This window comes from Erpetoichthys calabaricus, chromosome 8 (assembly GCF_900747795.2).
Source record: "Erpetoichthys calabaricus chromosome 8, fErpCal1.3, whole genome shotgun sequence".
NCBI lineage: Eukaryota > Metazoa > Chordata > Cladistia > Polypteriformes > Polypteridae > Erpetoichthys > Erpetoichthys calabaricus.
The window spans coordinates 81,176,532-81,196,954 of NC_041401.2; the positions used below are offsets into that span (position 1 = coordinate 81,176,532).

Sequence of the window (20,423 nt, forward strand, 5' to 3'; positions counted from 1 at the left end):
AATTTTTGAGTTAAGTTCAAATTCTCATATTATGATATTCAGAACATTGAGAAAATTTGATTTTAGCATGGTGTCTGTATGTATAAAATTGAAATTGATTTTCACATCCAAAATTTACTGTTTTTGTCTGCAAATTATGTATTTTGGTTTGTAATGTGTAGAGTTCCTGGATGACTACATTGCAGCAAATATAGAGCATTTTAGAACATGCGATTTCCGCATTCCTGAAAGGCAACAATAACTTCTGAAAAAATTGACCTGTATTCTTCTTCAAACAAGTTAGGCTTGCATTCTTTTTCTGTTCTTCTTATCAACTGTATTGTTAAGTTGTGGGTGGTCATATCCATTAGTATTTACTTTGTGGACAGACGGTTGGACTATGGTGTGTTGTAGCAAGGAGAGCTGCACCTGAACCCCATGCTCTTTCTGATTGGACTCCTTTTGTGTTTATGCGAGTTTCCCCTCACCAATTCTGGCGTTCTCCTATAATCCAAAGAAAGACACAAAGTTTAGGTTTATTGGTGTCTTCAGTGTCCTAGCTTGTTTGAGTGCAGTTCATGCATTGCGGCCATGCTATTTCCAACTCTGCAGAAATCTTAAGTGAATAAGTGCTTTCAGAAAGTACATGAGTGCAGCGTCAAACTATATGGGGTTGTTGTACGTACCATGTAGAAGAGTGAGATGCATTGTAATCTGTTATGTGTGTGAACGTTCAGAATCAGAAGCAGAATTCACTTTATTGGCCAGGTTAGGGTTTGGGTTAATATGTACTAGAAATTTGTCTTGATAGTATTGGTGCAACATACAAGGACAAAACAGAATACAAAAGATTAATATAGGAAGATAAACTATAAAATGATAAAATAGGATGCAGCATACAAGGGAAATACAAAAAATAAAGAGATAGTAAGATTAAAATGTCCAGGCAATCTAGTGTGCAGGCATACATAGATACTGAGTAGAAGCTCAGACCTGATTAGTAAGAATAACTGCGTGTGGAAAAAAAACATTTAGGTGACGTGTGTCTAAGCTTTCACTGCACAAAGATGTCTGCCGGAGGGAAGTCTTTGGAACAGATAATGCCCTGGGTATGTCTGATCAGCAATGATCTTTGTGGCCCTCTTCCTTACCCTGGACACAGAACTGAGGTCCTACTGAGGCAGTGTTAACCACTAAGGCCAAACACACTTTTCTAATCATATTTTACTTGCAGAAAGCTGGAGACAGATAAATTCAGTGAGCTCAGTGGCAACGTCCTTAATAGAGTGGGTGCAGACTGTTATAAGAAAAGTTTTTGAACACAAAAGTGAAATAAAGGAAAGATATTTTGTACAGTGTGTGGATAATAGTTAAGATGCATTTTACTGATAACATTGATACAGAATATACTAACATATTTTATACAAAGTTCATTTTTATTTATACACTATTCATTCTTGCTTACACTGCATCCAAAATGGTGTCTATGGTGACCTATGCTGGACAACAGCAAACAATATCAAAAATGTCCAGGAAAAATCTCACATCAGTTTTGTCAAATAACTCTCTGCCATGTCGCTCAGTTGTTAGCTCACAACATGTAAAACACACTGATTTTTACTAAAATATTGTTACATAAACTACTTGTGGAAAAAGCTCTGCAACACCGTGTTTGAAAACATGAGATTAAATTTTTTTCTTGGCCATCACGACAAACTACATGGGGTAAGTAACATATAAAAAATATCATTTTTGAATGGGGTATTCCTTTAATATTATTGTGTAATATGTTATGATGTTACATTATTTGGCCCCAGCACCTCATGAAAGTGTATTGGATTATGCAGATTTAGAAGATTTATGGATGGACAGATGCAGAGACTAAAGCAGGGGAATATGATGTAAAGCAGTTCACTTCAGCCTTGCTATGCTTGCTGGGTTTCTTTCTTACAATTTTTGGAATAGTGGGACTAAATTACACATCGGATTACTGTCTCTGTAGTTTTTCCTCCAGGTAGTCCAAATTTGTGTTCCATATTCCCAAAGATATGTGCGTTTCGTTAACTAGCAATTCTAAATCTCAACTATGAGTGTCAGAGTAGGTGCTATGGTGGATTTGTACCAGCTTGTTGGAGAGGTATGGCTTCTTGATACCATTCTTTGCAGTTAATTATAATTTCCAAGTGCGTAGAACTTTGCTATAAGCACTACGCTTTGTGTCTCTTTTTTAATCATTATGTCTGTGACACGTTTTGAAGACAATGACTTTAAACCTATTTCAGCCTTATGGGAGGTTATAAAATCGCTGGAGTTCAAATTAATCTTTTATTTGAATCACTAGCTATGATTGTTCAGCTGTCCAGTTTAAAGCAATCATTGTCAAATCACTTGCAGACTCAATACTGTGCAGTGCATTCCCTGGCTTGAGTAGGTTTTTTATGACAAAACATTTTCATAAATTTACAAATATTACCTTTTTGCTTCAGTCCTAAGAAGCAACATTTGCCCTTCATCCAGTCGTCCATATATTAAACCAAGTTTCCTAAGATGAAATTTAGTTTTTACAGAAGCTCAAAAAATTGAGTTATTTGAATAAATACCCAAAACCATACCCTCAAACACACATGAGAATTGCTAAAAAGATGAAAAAATCTTCTGACTTGACTAACATAAGAGAGTAGTCACAGTGGTACACATTATAAAGATGCATTGCCATTGGTATGAAGGAGCCCGACTCTTACTGCATTATAAGTTACTTGCAATTTTCTAATTAATTGTGACACGTTGATGGCTGTGTCTTGTCTTAGTCCATAATCTCAGAAATTTTCAGCAGTCTTGGGCTAATACTTATGTATTAGTTGCAATTGTGACTATGGCTAATGACAAAAAGCATTAATTACTGTACTCTATTCTAATACTTCAACTCTATCAAGGATTGAGTTCTCTTAAACTGCTCTAAACTGCAAATGAGTGCTGTAACCAACCATAGGTACCGTCACTATGTGCTTAAGTGTATTGGCAAATCAGAGGTGTTCACATCGTATGACATTTGGCGATCCTACATGTGTTTTTAGAAGTCTGATCTTTATAAAAAAAAAAAAAAAAAGCATACTGTGTAAAAGACTGTTATGGCACCTCAGACAAGGCTCTGATTACAAATATGCAAAAGATTTTAAAAAACACCCTGGATAAGTGACAAGTCACCCAGTCCTGCAATTATTTTTCTCAAATTTAATTACTTTTACTTTGTTCCAAATGTCAAACATAAATTGAAATGGATCTGAAACGAGTGGCACACTGTGTGACACACAACTAGTTTATGGTTGAGCATATGGAAGCATGCCTGAGCATAGTGTCTTATAATATTGATGAGGAATTTATGCTGAATAGCAGATACTTGCAAACAACACATTGTCCTAAAGAATATAACAGGTATGTAACTGCTCTAGAATTGAGTTGCACTGGCTACTTAGGACCTGCAGGAAAAGTTTATGTGGCTACAAATAATGAGGCAAATGTATGACTGGACTAGACTACAGTACTTTAATTGTACATCCAGTAACAAACTCCGAACGGGCTTCATTTGCAAAAGTTAACTAACAATTTCAATCAAGTCTTTTTTTTTTGTCTTTCAGGTCCTGGACTGGTGTTTGTTGTTTACCCACAGGCCTTCTCCACCATGCCAGTGGCACCTCTCTGGGCAGTACTATTTTTTGTGATGCTTGTCTGTTTAGGACTTGACAGCCAGGTATAGTAATATGGTTTGTGTTTAATATCCTTCACTCAGACTGACAGTTCTACTGCTTATTCAGAAGCCATTATGTAAAAATGTAGGGTTTGATCACAGCAATTATTTTTTTATATTAATAACATCATTCTGTAAGCATTACACTCTCATAAAATGAAACAAAGACATCAAGTATGGCAACGTTTTTACATTGATTAGCAAATGACTTACTTGTATCCTTGTAACAGATATTATTCTTATTTGCAGTTTGCAATGGTGGAAGTGATGGTTACAAGCCTTATGGACGGTATGGGAAACTCTCTTTTGAAATACTTAAAACACAAAGAAGTTCTTGTTCTTCTCGTCTGCTCAGTGGCCTTCCTTCTTGGGATTCCTCATGTGATGCAGGTGAAGACAATAAATGAGTTACCCACAGGTTGAAAGTAGCATTGTGCAAGTGATCACATATTTCTGTCTCTTTCTACTAATACCCTAAACATAGGACTGCACATACTGTAGCCATCTTCTTAAGTTGTAGTAAAAAAGTCAATGCACAGATGGCAGGTTCAATAGGGTCTTTTGTAACTTTAAAACAGATTACCCTGCCATGAATGGGTGTTCAAAGATGTTCAATGACTATTCATACCTCATTAGTTTTACTGGTAACAAAAGATGATTATTCATTTTTCCCAGTTGTCCTGCTTCCAGGCTCTGTGCGACCAAGACTGATAGAATCTAGAATTCTAAAAGCATCCAAAGGGTTTTTGGGTTTTATGTTGGGTTTTATTTTTAACAGGTTGGAATTTATACCTTTCAGCTGATGGACCATTACACTGCCATTGTGTCTGTTATGTTCCTTGCTTTTTTTGAGGTTGTTGCAATCTGCTGGATATACGGTAAGAGCTGTAATATCTGCAGTATGTATGATTATTTACTGTAGGTTAGCAAAATTATTTTTTTAAAATATGAACAGTGTCATTTTTACTGTAATTATGGGATGTAAATGTTGCACCTTGGCATATTTTAGCAAATACACTAGATTTCCAGGGTGGCATAATGGCACATTGTTTAGTTCTGCTGCCTCACAGGTGCAGTGCCCCAAGTTTGTACTCTTTAGCAGGTTGTTAGCTGTATAAATTTTGAATGTTCTTCCATTTTTCTGCAAATTTTCCCCAGGCACACTTGTTCTTCCCCAAATTTTTCAAAAGTGTGTGCACCAAAATAATTAGTGCTCAGTGTAATGCTCAGTCCAGGATTGTTTATTCCCTTAAACCCGATGCCAGAAACCTGAAGTTGATTAAGCATGTCTAAGAAAGTTATTCTAGGTTTAAAAGACTTCAGTTACACCACAGATACGTTGACAGTGACGGTGTGAACAACTTTATATGCAGACCATCGGAATGTGCAATAAGACAACTATTTTATTTTATACTAACATAACACAAAGTAACATTATCAAAACCAATTATTCCATTTCTGACCCAGTGAAACTGGAGACTATATTAGCAGCCCTGGGCACGGTACTAGGCATAGTGGTGAAAGCATTGGACATCAAACTCTGAGGTCTCAAATGTTTTAAGTTTACTTGGATAAAGGCATCAGCAAAAATATAAAAAAAGTTAATTGCAGGATCCACACTCACATGTCATCACGATTATGAAACCATCAATCAGCCTAACCAGTAGGTCTTTGCATATATGAGAAGAAAACAGGAGTGCCAGAAGAAAATCTGTGTAGACATCAGGAGAACATGAAATCTCCACAGCAATAACAATCAGGTGGATTCAAACACTGCATCCATGTCATGCAGTGACACTGCAGTGTCACTGCATCCATGACGTGACCATTCAACTTACTATGTCTCTGTGTCATCTTGTATTGATAAACTGAAAAAAGTTGACAACTTTTGCATTAAATTGTATTGAAGATCTGAAAGCCTTTATTCTCACTTTTGTCAAGTAAAGCCAAGTTATAGTAATTGCAGTGTTGCATCTATTCAGCAAAAGCTCCCTCAGACATTCTCAAGACTTGCATGAAGTTGCTATAAAACTATACTGTGTGGATCTCTACAGAGGAAATGTGAAAAGAGATGGAGCTGGATATTTGCTTTAGTAATTTTTTATTGTGAAGAATGCTAACTGTTCCTACTTGAGAACTACATCATCGGGCTTTTTTTTTTTTACCATGCTCTAAGCTACAACTAGAGGATTCTGTTAACTGAAACTAACAAGTCTATTATTAATTAATTTGGACCTAATATTATAATTTTTTATGTATTTATGTCAAGGTGTCTGCCGCCTCTCTCAGAATGTTCAGAAAATGACGGGACAGGAGCCAAGCCTCTTTTTTCGCTTGTGCTGGATTGTGGTGTCTCCAGGTCTTGTAACGGTATTGTTTCTAAGAAAGCTCTAGATCAAAAACAATCAAACAGTGTACATTTTGATTAACATTTTACATTCAACTGCAAATGTTTCCAGAGTTAGGAAGTCCATCTCAAAAATAAGGCAACAGTAATAGCCTGATGACATAAAACCACTAAATGTTGCTAAATGTCAAAGCTAAGTCACTTTTATCAGAGTAACTGCAAAGACAAGTGCTGAGCCTCTGGGAAGCTCTTTCAAGCTAAGGCTTCTTTTGTCGGTTACAACTGCTCTACAACATTAGGGGCAATACAACTACTCTGTTATTACTTCTGCTACATTATTAATGTACAGATACATGCACACAATTTTGGTTTAAGTTAGTAAGTGAAAATTATATTGACAAACCGCAGCTAAGCAAAATAAGAAATGTATGTTAATTAAACATTGGTGGATTTAAGACTACAAAGCAGACCATATTAAACAGACAACAAGATAATCACTCTTGTCGATATACAGGCAATATATAAAGAAATCATTCTTATTAAAGAAGATTAAAGTGTGTAGACACATCATAAATTATCCAGCCTTTTTGATTTGGACAAGTATTTTAATACGTCAAGGGATCAAACAACTGTAAATAACAGAAATGTCAAAATAATCCATCTATCTATTTTCAAGACTTGAGTTAAGTGGGACAAAATATACCCCAAAAGTATCGGTGCACAAATCACAAATATGCAAACCCAAGGCAGGCTGCACAATATGAGGTATAAAGTATATAATCATGGCAAGCTCATAAATACACAACATTCTTCCCTTATGTTCACTTGCTCTTCTCCAGAATATTTCCAGGTGAAAATTTTCAAAAAACACTTTAAGAAACTGAAAGGTGGGTGTCATTACCCTTACAGTTCACCAGAAATAATTGCAGAGAGAATAAGTACAATTTAAAATTATGATATAACTAAATCTGATATTTTTGATATTGATCTCAGATTCAGGGTGTGACCACCAGGGAGCGCCAGAGAGCCCCAAACCACAGACACAGTAACACAAAACACACAATACAGGAATAAAATATATTCCAAAAAGAACTGTACCTTTACAGACCTCCTTCCAGCAACGTGCCGCAATTATACAATAAATGAACAATAAAGCACCAATTCTTCCTGCTCTCTAGCTCCGCTGAGTGTTGCTTACTGCCCCCCCCCCCCCCCACCCCCCACTCCGACTTGTCCATGTATGGCAACAGGCTTCTTTTTAAGCCAGACCAAGGAATGCTTCTGGTGTCATACTGGAGAAGCACTCCTGTGCCATAAACAAAGTAGGGAGGTAACCCCCCTCGACAACACCCTCTAATGATACCCAGGGACCTGACAGGGCTGCACTTCTGGACTTGAACTCCCAAGCATCCCTGCTTGTGTCCTAATTGGGTTCCTATGTGAGGACCACCGCAACCTATTGTATGAGGGATTGAACTAACTATCGCTGGTCCTTCCATTAATTTACACTGACCGGGTACAAAGTTATTTATTTGTTCCGCCGGCCAATCCGTCTTCATCATTGCGCTTTCCTCCAGTCAGGGTATTGGCTTCTTCCACATCTCATCTGGGATACCTGTTCTCCTCCTACAGGGTGAGGATTTCTGGAGATTTTTTACAATGCAAAAACAAGACACAGTTGCTAAAATTATCATCTTCCCCCACAGATTATCCTGGTTTTTACTATTGTTCAGTTTAAACCAGCCCGTTATGTGGATTACATATACCCATCATGGGCCCAAGGAGTGGGCTGGGTAATCAGTATGGGGTCAATTATTTGGATTCCCTTGGGAGCCGTGCACACTCTCTGGATACTAAAAGGACCTCCATTAGAGGTGAGTGGGTGGGGATTAAAAGTAAATAAATAAATAATAATTAATTGGATCCAGTTGGGTAAATGTATTTTTACTGGCACTGCTGAAAATAAAAAGTTTCCCAGGATGACACCGGGGCAACTACAAATTGGTGGATCATTTGGCTTATGTTTATAAAACAATTATTTTTCAATAAATGCAAGGACCTTACAGAATTCATTATTAAGGACAATATATTTTAATTCCTTTTAAAATTTATTGAAAAAATGTGTCATTATTATTAAAGTTTGTATCCAAGGTTCTGTTCAGTTTTGTTTTACTGGCTTGTAGCCTACTTAATGATATTTTGGTGCCACTTTAGATATAGGTATCCATTACAACAGGGGTACTCAAAGTTTTTGAATGCCGGTCCACATTCAGTTCGCCACCAACCATCGGGGTCCGCTATAGCCAGGTTTACCGTGTAGGACTGTAGGTGTAGGTCTGTAGGAGGGTAGTAATAGATTCAACGCAAATGATAAAATTTTTACAGAAGACCAAGACATGCACAAAACATGGAAAACAATTCAAAAATGTCACATGACTAGTTGCAATTAACACACCAGTTGGTACGTAAATGATTGTCACCCAGTGTGAAGTGTGAAACTGTTGTTTCGATTTCATAATGGCAGCATAGTTCGGTGAGTAACCAGTCAGTGCAATTCTTATTGCATTCCTGAGGTTCTGGTCGGTAAATACACTTTGATGTTTCGTCTTGATAGTGTTCATAGTGGAGAACGCACACTCACAAGAATATGTTGAACCAAACATAGTGAGCACGGAAATCACCAGTTTCTTTGCAGCAGGATACTAAGAATCTGGAACAAACTTTGACCAAAAAATTGTTATGCCGACTTCGTTCAATTTAGCTTTCAAAACGTGAGAAGCTTGCAAATCAGCTGCTTCCATTTGCAACAGTGACGGGTTTGAGTCCATTCACCGTCAGGCTGGACAATGAAAGGATCAGCAACAAACAAAAACACAGGCTTCAGTTTTCCGAAATCCTTAAAATGTTCATCAAACTCGACCTTCAAATGATGTAGAAATGTGGAAATCAACTGAAAACATGCCTGTTGATCAGCTGTCATGCAGCTCTTCAGGTTTGGGAAATGCAGAATCTTGCCACCTTCCAAGTCATTGATGAAAATGCTCAGTTTTGTTTCAAAGGCACAACATTTTTCTTGCAATTCGACAACGGTTTTGTCTGCACCCTGAAGTGACAAATTCAGTGTATTTATATGTCCCATAATATCAACAAGAAATGCCAGCAGTGCGACCCTGTCACTGTCTTGAATAAATGTTAAAAATTCTGCAGCTTCTTTGTATTCAAGGACTGCAGGAAGTCAGCTACATCTTCACGGAGATTCCAGAACCTTTCCAACACACGGCCCTTGCTTAACCATCTGACGTCATTGTGAAGCAGCAAATCTCCAAATTCTGCAGACATCTCTTCAAGAAAAGAACAAAACAGACGATGATGCAGAGACGAATTACATCGTAAAAAATTCACTAATTTCACAAGAGTAGACTTCACTTCCGCCAGTTCGTCACAAAGTTTTGAACAGAGGGCAGACTGATGAATGATGCAGTGATAAGCAACAAGGTTGGGCTGAAGTGCCTTCATATGAGTGACAAGTCCTCTATCTTTACCAGTCATTGCTGGTGCCCCGTCTGTTGTAAGGGAAACCATTTTTGTTACATCCAATCCAGCTGCGTGCATAAACTGCGATAATGCTGAAAACACGTCCTCACCGTGGGTCTGTTTTGCTAGCGGTAGTAATGTCAGAAACTCTTCAACAAAATTATGGCCATCAAAAAATCTTGTGAACATACAGAGTTGAGACATGTCAGTTTTATCAGTGGATTCATCGCACGCGAGAGCAAACAATTTAGCCTGTTTAAGATCTGATATTAACTGACCACCGACCACATGTGAATTTCCCATTGGGATTAATAAAGTAATAAATAAATAAATAAATAAATAATAAATAATAAAATCTCATTGCATCCGGCGCCGCCGTGAGTGGCAGCCTTTTCAGCAGCTCCGTGTATGACTGTATATGTATGTGTACTTTTCTACTTTTATTTTTCTATTTTTATTTATTGATCACTCCTACCACTTTTATTATGTGAATTTCCCATTGGGATTAATAAAGTATCTATCTATCTATCTATCTATCTATCTATCTATCTAAAGTATCTATCTATCTATCTATCTATCTATCTATCTATCTATCTATCTATCTATCTATCTATCTATCTATCTATCTATCTATCTATCTATCTATCTATCGTCAGAAAGGTCATCTGCACGACGACTAGCAGTACTGTCTGATAATGGTATCTGCTGAATCAGTTCAACACACTTTTTGTCGCTAAACAGAACCGTAGAAGCAGACATCATGCATTCTTTAACAACCTCTGCATCAGTAAATGCTTTCTTATGTCTGCCAAGAACCCAAACAATGCGTAGCGAAGCTTCTGTAACATTTGATTGTGTGGTGGTCGCTTTCGTCATCAGCGATGAACTCGCTACCAACGACGACTTAAGGGCGTCGATCTTATGCGAACGGAGCTCTGACTTTGGTGGATAATTCGCATTGTAAAAAAGACCAAAAAATGCCAGATGACCAAATGCAAATTTTATATGCCAAACAGTTTTCAAAAATGCCAGATTTCAGTTATTTGGCATAAAAAATACCAGTTGGCAACCCTGCTACAGAGTAAATAATAAAACAACAATAATTTTGGTGCTTTTATATTCGGGCTTTTGACTTACGCAGAAGACAGTCGCGGTCCGCCAAAAACGTCTTGGCGGTCCGGATTGTGGACCGCGGTCCGCCGTTTGAGTACCCCTACATTACAATCTTATTGTTATAAAATATAGCATTTTTGAAATAGTACAAAACAATAAAAAAATAACATTAACATGTTTAGGGAGTTTTATTTTTTACATAATTTCTTATTTTTAACAGTATAGTTAATAAAATATTTATATAATATTTAATGCTAGCTCTAACAGGTACCTAAACTAACATTAGACCAATACTTCAATTTACGTGTATTTACTCTTTCTCTGAATGCAACACATTTCTGGATCTTATTTTATCAGAATTGGGCTTTTTCCTCATCGTTTTTATGCTTTATATTTTTTTTTCTACTGACTATATCACTAAATTACCTGTTTGATACTTAACAATAAATGTGCTTCTCAGCAGCGCTTTTCATAAATTTAATATGTCTACAGTAATCCCTCCTCCATCGCGGGGGTTGCGTTCCAGAGCTACCCGCGAAATAAGAAAATCCGCGAAGTAGAAACCATATGTTTATATGGTTATTTTTATATTGTCATGCTTGGGTCACAGATTTGCGCAGAAACACAGGAGGTTGTAGAGAGACAGGAACGTTATTCAAACACTGCAAACAAACATTTGTCTCTTTTTCAAAAGTTTAAACTGTGCTCCATGACAAGACAGAGATGACAGTTCTGTCTCACAATTAAAAGAATGCAAACATATCTTCCTCTTCAAAGGAAACAGAGAGGAAAGCAAACAAATCAATAGGGCTGTTTGGCTTTTAAGCATGCAAAGCACCGCAGGTACAAAGCTGTTGAAGGCAGCAGCTCACACCCCCTCCGTCAGGAGCAGGGAGAGAGAGAGAGAGAGAGAGCCAGAGAAAAACAAAGTCAAAAATCAATACGTGCCCTTTGAGCTTTTAAGTATGCGAAGCACCGTGCAGCATGTCGCTTCACTAAGCAGCTGCACACAGAAGGTAGCAACGTGAAGATAATCTTTCAGCATTTTTAGACGAGCATCCGTATCGTCTAGGTGTGCGAACAGCCCCCCTGCTCACACCCCCTACGTCAGGATCAGAGAAAGTCAGCGCAAGAGAGAGAAAGTAAGTTGGGTAGCTTCTCTGCCATCTGCCAATAGCGTCCCTTGTATGAAATCAACTGGGCAAACCAACTGAGGAAGCATGTACCAGAAATTAAAAGACCCATTGTCCTCAGAAATCCGCGAACCAGCAAAAAATCCGCGATATGTATTTAAATATGCTTACATATAAAATCCGCGATAGAGTGAAGCCGCGAAAGGCGAAGCGCGATATAGCGAGGGATCACTGTATACCTTTGGAGTGTTTTGCGACCTGATGTTCAAATGATGGCTAACCGGAGAGCAAATAGAGGTGAAGGATTAATGTGACAGTTTTATCTCACAGTCAAACTTGGTTAATCTGATTCAGGGTCACATACCTTATTCTAGCAGCACTGAGCACCAGGCAAGGAAGAGGGAGCCATTCCACTGTGTGGCTCTCTCACGCACGCACCCAACCTAGGACAGTTAAGAACTGCCAGATAACCTAATTTAGACATCTTTACGGGTGTGGAAGGAAAGCCAGAGCTCCTGGAAGAAAATCGACATGGCCATGGCAAGAGCATGAAAACTATATGCGGACAATGAAGGGTCCAATGTTCAAGCCCAGTAAACTTAGTCTGAGAGTCAGCAATGCTAATCACTATGTTACCGTGCTGCCTAATCTAAGTTTTGAACATTCTCAAAGTTGTGGACTAATTTAAATCATCTTAAATATTCAAATATATAATGAAACTATCACTGGGGGACACTGTTAAAAAATAAAGGTTGTGCATTCAAGATCAAAAGCAGCCTCTTTTCACTAAATGGATGGCGAGAATCTGAAACTGACCTGTCACAGAGCATACTTGAGTGGAAATGTAATGAATTTAATAAAATTGTAATAAATTTAGTTAAAAGAATTTCACCTTTTTTCTTTCTCATGCCTGTTTTTACTCTGTCTAAAGAATTTATTGATTAATTTCAATTTGAGCAAATCTGAATAGTGTCAGGCAATGATTTCTGCAAAGGAGCCACACACTCAAAACATTACCAGTTACCAAAAACAAAAACAAGTTATTGCATCAATTGAGACATATCACTGAGTGCTCAGGGATGAATAAAGTACTGCTCACCTATCCATATTAGCCTGATTATCTTCATAACACTCTTTTTGGAAATAGGACATAATCACTCTTTCCAATAAACTTTTTTAGCTACAGTACATAATAGCTAAATTGTTCTAATAATTTATATTGAAACTAGGGGGTTCCACCCCTGCTCACTTTGCTCGCCAACCCCCCTGGCATGTGCGTACTTCACGCCTCTGCCTCGTGCATTGTGAAGAGGGGAGCTGAACACACCCCAAGGAGACGTGGTCGCTCCTCTGAAACCCCCTCTTAAACAGTGATACAATGGGAAACAAATAGTTTTTTTTTTTTACCTCCTATTTGCTCGATCAGCTGCTGGCTTGCTGTTGCTTGCTTGATCTGTATCTTGCGCAGCGCTTCGAACATTTAAAAGCCTGTAAAGCAGCTGTCCTACTCTTGTCTTTTCTTTCCGGCCCCAGGCGTGGTTAAATCTCTTGGTACAAAGTCTCATCTCACGGGACGTGAGTTCTTGATATTTTTTAGTTTATAATGTAAAAATGGAATAAGAATCTGAAAAATCTAACAACATCACAATTAAAGTGTGATACATTCTGAAAAGAATGATACCAAACGTTTATATGTAGGGGCGGCACAGTAGCGCAGTGGGTAGTACTGCTGCCTCGCAGTTAGGAGACCCGGGTTCACTTCCCGGGTCCTCCCTGCGTGGAGTTTGCATGTTCTCCCTGTGTCTGTGTGGGTTTCCTCCGGGTACTCTGGTTTCCTCCCACAGTCCAAAGACATGCAGGTTAGGTACATTGGCGATCCTAAATTGTCCCTAGTGTGTGATTGGTGTGTGTGTGTGTGTGCACGCCCTGCGGTGGACTGGCACCCTGCCCGTGGTTTGTTTCCTGCCTTGCAGACCCCTATGACCCTGTAATTAGGATATAGTGGGTTGACTAATGGATGGATATATATGTAGGTTTTAAAATAAGCCCGATTTAAAGCATGACATAAAAACGTCACATAAAATCGTTGCACTTTCAGGCTTTGGATTTTATATATATATAGAGATAGATTTGCAACGAATGCAATGATCTCCAACAACTTGGCAAAGCAACTTGTTTCAGGTTTCCAAAACCTTTTGTATGTACATGTGCTTCATCAAAAAACAATCTTTTAATATGCAGGTAACCTTCAGGTATTAATGTTATTACAGTAATCCCTCCTCCATCGCGGGGGTTGCGTTCCAGAGCCACCCGCGAAGTAGGAAAATCCGCGAAGTAGAAACCATACGTTTATATGGTTATTTTTAGAATGTCATGCTTGGGTCACAGATTTGCGCAGAAACACAGGAGGTTGTAGAGAGACAGGAACGTTATTCAAACACTGCAAACAAACATTTGTCTCTTTTTCAAAAGTTTAAACTGTGCTCCATGACAAGACAGAGATGACAGTTCTGTCTCACAATTAAAAGAATGCAAACATATCTTCCTTTTCAAAGGAGTGCAAAGCAAGCAGTCAAAAAAAAAATCAATACGGCTTTTAAGTATGCGAAGCACCGCCGGTACAAAGCTGTTGAAGGCGGCAGCTCACACCCCCTCTGTCAGGAGCAGAGAGAGAGAGAGAGAGAGAGGGAGAGAGAGAGAGAGAGAGAGAGAGAGAGATAGCGAGAGACAGATAAAAAAAATCAATACGTGCCCTTTGAGCTTTTAAGTATGCGAAGCTCCGTGCAGCCTGTCCTTCAGGAAGCAGCTGCACACAGCCCCCCTGCTCACACCCCCCTACGTCAGCGCAAGAGAGAGAGAGAGAGAGAGAAAGTTAGCTGGATAGCTTTTCAGCCATCTGCCAATAGCGTCCCTTGTATGAAATCAACTGGGCAAACCAACTGAGGAAGCATGTACCAGAAATTAAAAGACCTATTGTCCACAGAAACCCGCGAAGCAGCGAAAAATCCGCGATATATATTTAAATATGCTTACATATAAAATCCGCGATGGAGTGAAGCCGCGAAAGGCGAAGCGCGATATAGCGAGGGATCACTGTACTCTTATGGGATTCCTGTTCCTCCTGTGGATTTTTTATACCAGTTATGACATGTGACTACTGTAGCCATATACTGCTAGTTTCACTCCTGTACAAGTGCAAAAATTACACCAAAATTATTTAGGGTAAGAAAAGCTGAGAAAGATACAACACGGAAAAGTACACAATCTATTTGCTAAAACACAGCTTCTTTAGCTTGACAAACAGGCTAAATCACTGCTAAACTAAAAACTTTTGATAGTAAATCTAAAATATACCTTAACAAAGATAAACATAAGGTCTACTTCAAAATAGTCTTCACACACTTCAGATTTAAGTTAACTGATTGAAATATACCCACAGCAGTCCTCAAGCAAATGAACTTGTTAATCTATATAATACTGTATCTTATTGACTATCTTTACAATTGGGTTTCTTTTGCAGAGATTAAAGAAGTCACTCACTCCTTTTGCTCTTGATGAAACTGCAACAACCCATAAAGATCTGAACATCCAGGAACTGCCATCACTCCAAATGGCCAATTCCTTCACTACTTCCCAAGAACGAGTTACAGTATTCAAGAGCAGTTATCTATGACTTTTTTCATTTCAAACTTTCATCTATAAAAGAAGTTTCTTCCAACCTTGCATGTCCTATATTTTACAAATCTGGAATATTCATCTGTAATTTGAAGAAAAATAAATAGCAAACATAAGTATGATGATGTTTCTGCCATCATTTGCCCCAAACTCAAATCTGAATTTTTTGGAATACTTCTTACAGACTTAACTGCTTTTGATGTAAAAGGAAAAAGACACATGAAATGCAATTCTTTTGGTTGAATATGTTTGTTCCTTAATATATAACTTGCAAAAGAGATTTATAAATTACACTTTTGATGTTACAGTCTGTACAACACAGCTCATTAACTCCAACCTGTGTCTAAAGTGTACAATGAATGAAGAAGATTAAATAATAGGACTATACAAGTCACTGGTGTCTGAAGAAGATGGCTTAAGAAATGTATGCCTCTGTGCAAGATGAAAATGGAAAACAACCACAAGGGTAAAAGGCAATACTTTTCTTTTGTGACAAGTTGTTTTTGTTTACATAGATTCCCATATCATGTTATTTGTGTAAACATGCTGTCACAAGTACAGTATAGCTACTGTTCCAAGAGTTACATGTATAAATGCAAGGGGGTGGTTGTAAGTTGCAAGTAAATATAACTATGAGCAGCCAGATTGAGATTCAGATCTAAAAATAGCAATCAAAATAGGGTTATTAGTCTTGCAGTGTAAATTGGTTTAAAGGTATTTTGATAAAGCAAATTCATGCAAGAGTACTTTTGGGGCATGGGGATAAAAATGCAGAAAAGATCAAAAAATTTGATCCAGTATTTTTTGAAGGGTGCTACATGAAAACAAATTGTTGTTGTTTATGATGTTTTTTAAGGAATCTCATATAATGGTAAACATACAGTATGTAAAAGGCATTAAAAGAAAATAAGAGAATAAAATAGTGGAACAATATGTTTAATAAAGAAACACAGAAACCTTAATTAAAGCAGCTTTAAAAAATTTAATAAAGTTTATCATCACATACCACAAATAAACATGGGAAAATAATCATTCAGTTGCCAATGGCAAGATTTGGGGTGGGTGTTAAATCCAAACTAAACATATTAACGTGCTAATGCGCCAAATTTTATCCCATATTACTCCAAAAATAATAAATGTCTCAGGAAGATTCCACTGTGGATTAATGCCAAAAACAGAAAGAAAAACTGCCATTAAGTCAGTCATATTGTCTGGTAAGTTGTCTTCAACCTAAATCACTGTATCAACATATACCACAAGCTAATCTCATTTTTGTATGTTATTTTAATCTAACAACACATTAAAGAAAACAAGTTTATCTTTAAACATATCACTGTCAGGAAAACACCTTTAACTTCCATCTAGCCTTGGTATTTCTAATCTACCAATGTATGAAAACTGCAATGGTTGTAACCAATAATGCTGAGCCAAGCTTATGTTGTTACTTGTGCAAGAACATGAGTCCTTTTAATTAACTGATTACAAAGTTTCTTTATAGGACTTATTGGAATTATAGGACTTAATTCAAGCCTTTTACAGTGACCTGCCAGCTAGAATGAAGTGCTGAATCCACTGGATCACTTTGTTGTGTGAACAAATCTATAATGCTATACAGTTTCTAGGCAGAAATCTAAAAAGAATAAGGGTCTGGTCTAATTAATTTATTACTGATTTATTACCAATGAGAAAACTGGTCTTCTAGTAGCTATAGCTCTACTTTAACAGTGGCATATAGAATACTTGGACACAAAAATACATGTGAAAACTGAAAGAACCCTGAAGCATATGTAACCACTTACATTTATGCTGATGAACTGAAAAAAACAAAATCTTTTAATTTGAGGTTGTTAAAACACAAAAAACCTTAACAAAACCATTAGGGTGTTATGAATACCATTAATGAACAACCCACATAAAAACTACATAACAGTTTAATCATACTTATCAAAATACCTTTACCAGTAATTATTTTAGAAAGAGTAACTGAAACAAAAAAGAAACTTCTTATAAGTTTCAACTTCATAACATTTACAGTGGTGTGAAAAACTATTTGCCCCCTTCCTGATGTCTTATTCTTTTGCATGTTTGTCACACAAAATGTTTCTGATCATCAAACGCATTTAACCATTAGTCAAATATAACACAAGTAAACACAAAATGCAGTTTTTAAATGATGGTTTTTATTATTTAGGGAGAAAAAAAATCCAAACCTACATGGCCCTGTGTGAAAAAGTAATTGCCCCCTTGTTAAAAAATAACCTAACTGTGGTGTGTCACACCTGAGTTCAATTTCCGTAGCCACCCCCAGGCCTGATTACTGCCACACCTGTTTCAATCAAGAAATCACTTAAATAGGAGCTGCCTGACACAGAGAAGTAGACCAAAAGCACCTCAAAAGCTAGACATCATGCCAAGATCCAAAGAAATTCAGGAACAAATGAGAACAGAAGTAATTGAGATCTATCAGTCTGGTAAAGGTTATAAAGCCATTTCTAAAGCTTTGGGACTCCAGCGAACCACAGTGAGAGCCATTATCCACAAATGGCAAAAACATGGAACAGTGGTGAACCTTCCCAGGAGTGGCCGGCCGACCAAAATTACCCCAAGAGCGCAGAGACGACTCATCCGAGAGGTCACAAAAGACCCCAGGACAACGTCTAAAGAACTGCAGGCCTCACTTGCCTCAATTAAGGTCACTGTTCACGACTCCACCATAAGAAAGAGACTGGGCAAAAACGGCCTGCATGGCAGATTTCCAAGACGCAAACCACTGTTAAGCAAAAAGAACATTAGGGCTCGTCTCAATTTTGCTAAGAAACATCTCAATGATTGCCAAGACTTTTGGGAAAATACCTTGTGGACTGATGAGTCAAAAGTTGAACTTTTTGGAAGGCAAATGTCCCGTTACATCTGGCGTAAAAGGAACACAGCATTTCAGAAAAAGAACATCATACCAACAGTAAAATATGGTGGTGGTAGTGTGATGGTCTGGGGTTGTTTTGCTGCTTCAGGACCTGGAAGGCTTGCTGTGATAGATGGAACCATGAATTCTACTGTCTACCAAAAAATCCTGAAGGAGAATGTCCGGCCATCTGTTCGTCAACTCAAGCTGACGCGATCTTGGGTGCTGCAACAGGACAATGACCCAAAACACACCAGCAAATCCACCTCTGAATGGCTGAAGAAAAACAAAATGAAGACTTTGGAGTGGCCTAGTCAAAGTCCTGACCTGAATCCAATTGAGATGCTATGGCATGACCTTAAAAAGGCGGTTCATGCTAGAAAACCCTCAAATAAAGCTGAATTACAACAATTTTGCAAAGATGAGTGGGCCAAAATTCCTCCAGAGCGCTGTAAAAGACTCATTGCAAGTTATCGCAAACGCTTGATTGCAGTTATTGCTGCTAAGGGTGGCCCAACCAGTTATTAGGTTCAGGGGGCAATTACTTTTTCACACAGGGCCATGTAGGTTTGGATTTTTTTTTCTCTCCCTAAATAATAAAAACCACCATTTACAAACTGCATTTTGTGTTTACTTGTGTTATATTTGACTAATGGTTAAATGTGTTTGATGATCAGAAACATTTTGTGTGACAAACATGCAAAAGAATAAGAAATCAGGAAGGGGGCAAATAGTTTTTCACACCACTGTACATTAATAACAACCGTGCATCACTTGGAAGCAAAAACAATCCAAATTTTTTGTTAAATTATAAACAAACATCCCACCAAATTTGACATATTAATCCAGCATCCAATCCAAATTAAACAATAGTGTTATGTCCTTTCAAACCCAGAGTGTGGTGGTTGGAGATGAACATTCCATTAACCAAGAGATCCAAAGGACACATTCAACTCTCAAACAAGATCCTTCAAATCCAGTAAGCACTTTCTTTGTGCAGCCGGTGTCCACATTGAGTACTGTAGACTGGAGGAATGTTTCACTTAATGCCATCTGCTGCTTCATTTGCTAGGCTATCTGTTCTGTTGGCCTTAACTGGATGTCACCAATCTATATAAAACAAAACAGAGTCAGCTTAATGGTTCTGCAGCCTGAGATTCTCAGATACAAACATTTCTTAGAAATGTATGTTTGGAAAGCATCTGAATAACATAAAAAGCAGAGTACAGCATTTTACCTAATAGGTACATTTTTACAGATACTATTAAAGATCTTCTACTCCCCTTTATTTACTGCACATGCATGCTGCACATGCTCTTAAGATTTATCATAAATATATCTTCACAACACTGCAAATTAACTTAATTAACATTTGTAATTCCAAAATTACAATTCATAAAGCTTTAAAGTTACATACATGTGTTTCAATTGAGTGCAATCAATAGGCTTTTTGCCACTGTAGGAATTTAGTTTGCAGAAACCAATGAATTCCTGTATGATGTAGATCCCGGACTACTTGTGGTCCCTGTGTACTTACTTCCGTATGCCAAGATCCCACTGCACAACAGGAACTGTAACGTTTATGCAAAATATGTGACAAACAAAAAAGAATGATGAGGTGCAAAGTGAAATACATTGGGGCATCATGTGTGTGTGTGTGTGTTGGTTATAGCTCTGCTACAGTGCATGGGAGATGGCCATGAGGAGTGACGCAGTACGAAGAGTGGGACTCCATTCTCACAATTACCACTCTAAAATCCAAACTATTAACAGATTTTAAAGATGCCACCAGTGCTTGCGGTCAATCAATTAGCACAATTCATCATCCATGCTCCACCCATTATAGTTCCTGGTTTAACAAAATGTACAAACCCTGGAATAGGAGGAAAAATAATACCAGTAACTAGAAATGGCCTGAGTTCCTGTGATGGGAATGCTACAAAAGTTTCTGAGTTTCTGAAATATTCCTGAAACAAATTCCTGCAGTGGGAAAGC

General features: G+C 37.8%; 2 protein-coding genes across 2 annotated transcripts in view; one reads left to right on the forward strand and one right to left on the reverse strand.

Moving 5' to 3' along the window:
* si:ch211-283g2.1 (sodium- and chloride-dependent GABA transporter ine) overlaps positions 1-15,524 on the forward strand; it is a 38,374-nt gene extending 22,850 nt beyond the window's left edge. Inside the window, exons 8-13 of the mRNA XM_028808196.2 lie at positions 3,615-3,727; positions 3,974-4,114; positions 4,503-4,602; positions 5,994-6,094; positions 7,778-7,945; positions 15,372-15,524. Coding sequence (XP_028664029.1) covers positions 3,615-3,727; positions 3,974-4,114; positions 4,503-4,602; positions 5,994-6,094; positions 7,778-7,945; positions 15,372-15,524 — 776 coding nt within the window. The remainder of the gene's footprint in view (positions 1-3,614; positions 3,728-3,973; positions 4,115-4,502; positions 4,603-5,993; positions 6,095-7,777; positions 7,946-15,371) is intronic.
* Positions 15,525-16,488: 964 nt separating this feature from the next.
* Positions 16,489-20,423, reverse strand: part of dhrs11a (dehydrogenase/reductase 11a) — a 230,531-nt gene continuing 226,596 nt past the window's right edge. The window contains exon 7 of the mRNA XM_028806970.2: positions 16,489-19,538. Coding sequence (XP_028662803.1) covers positions 19,497-19,538 — 42 coding nt within the window. The 3' untranslated portion in view covers positions 16,489-19,496. The remainder of the gene's footprint in view (positions 19,539-20,423) is intronic.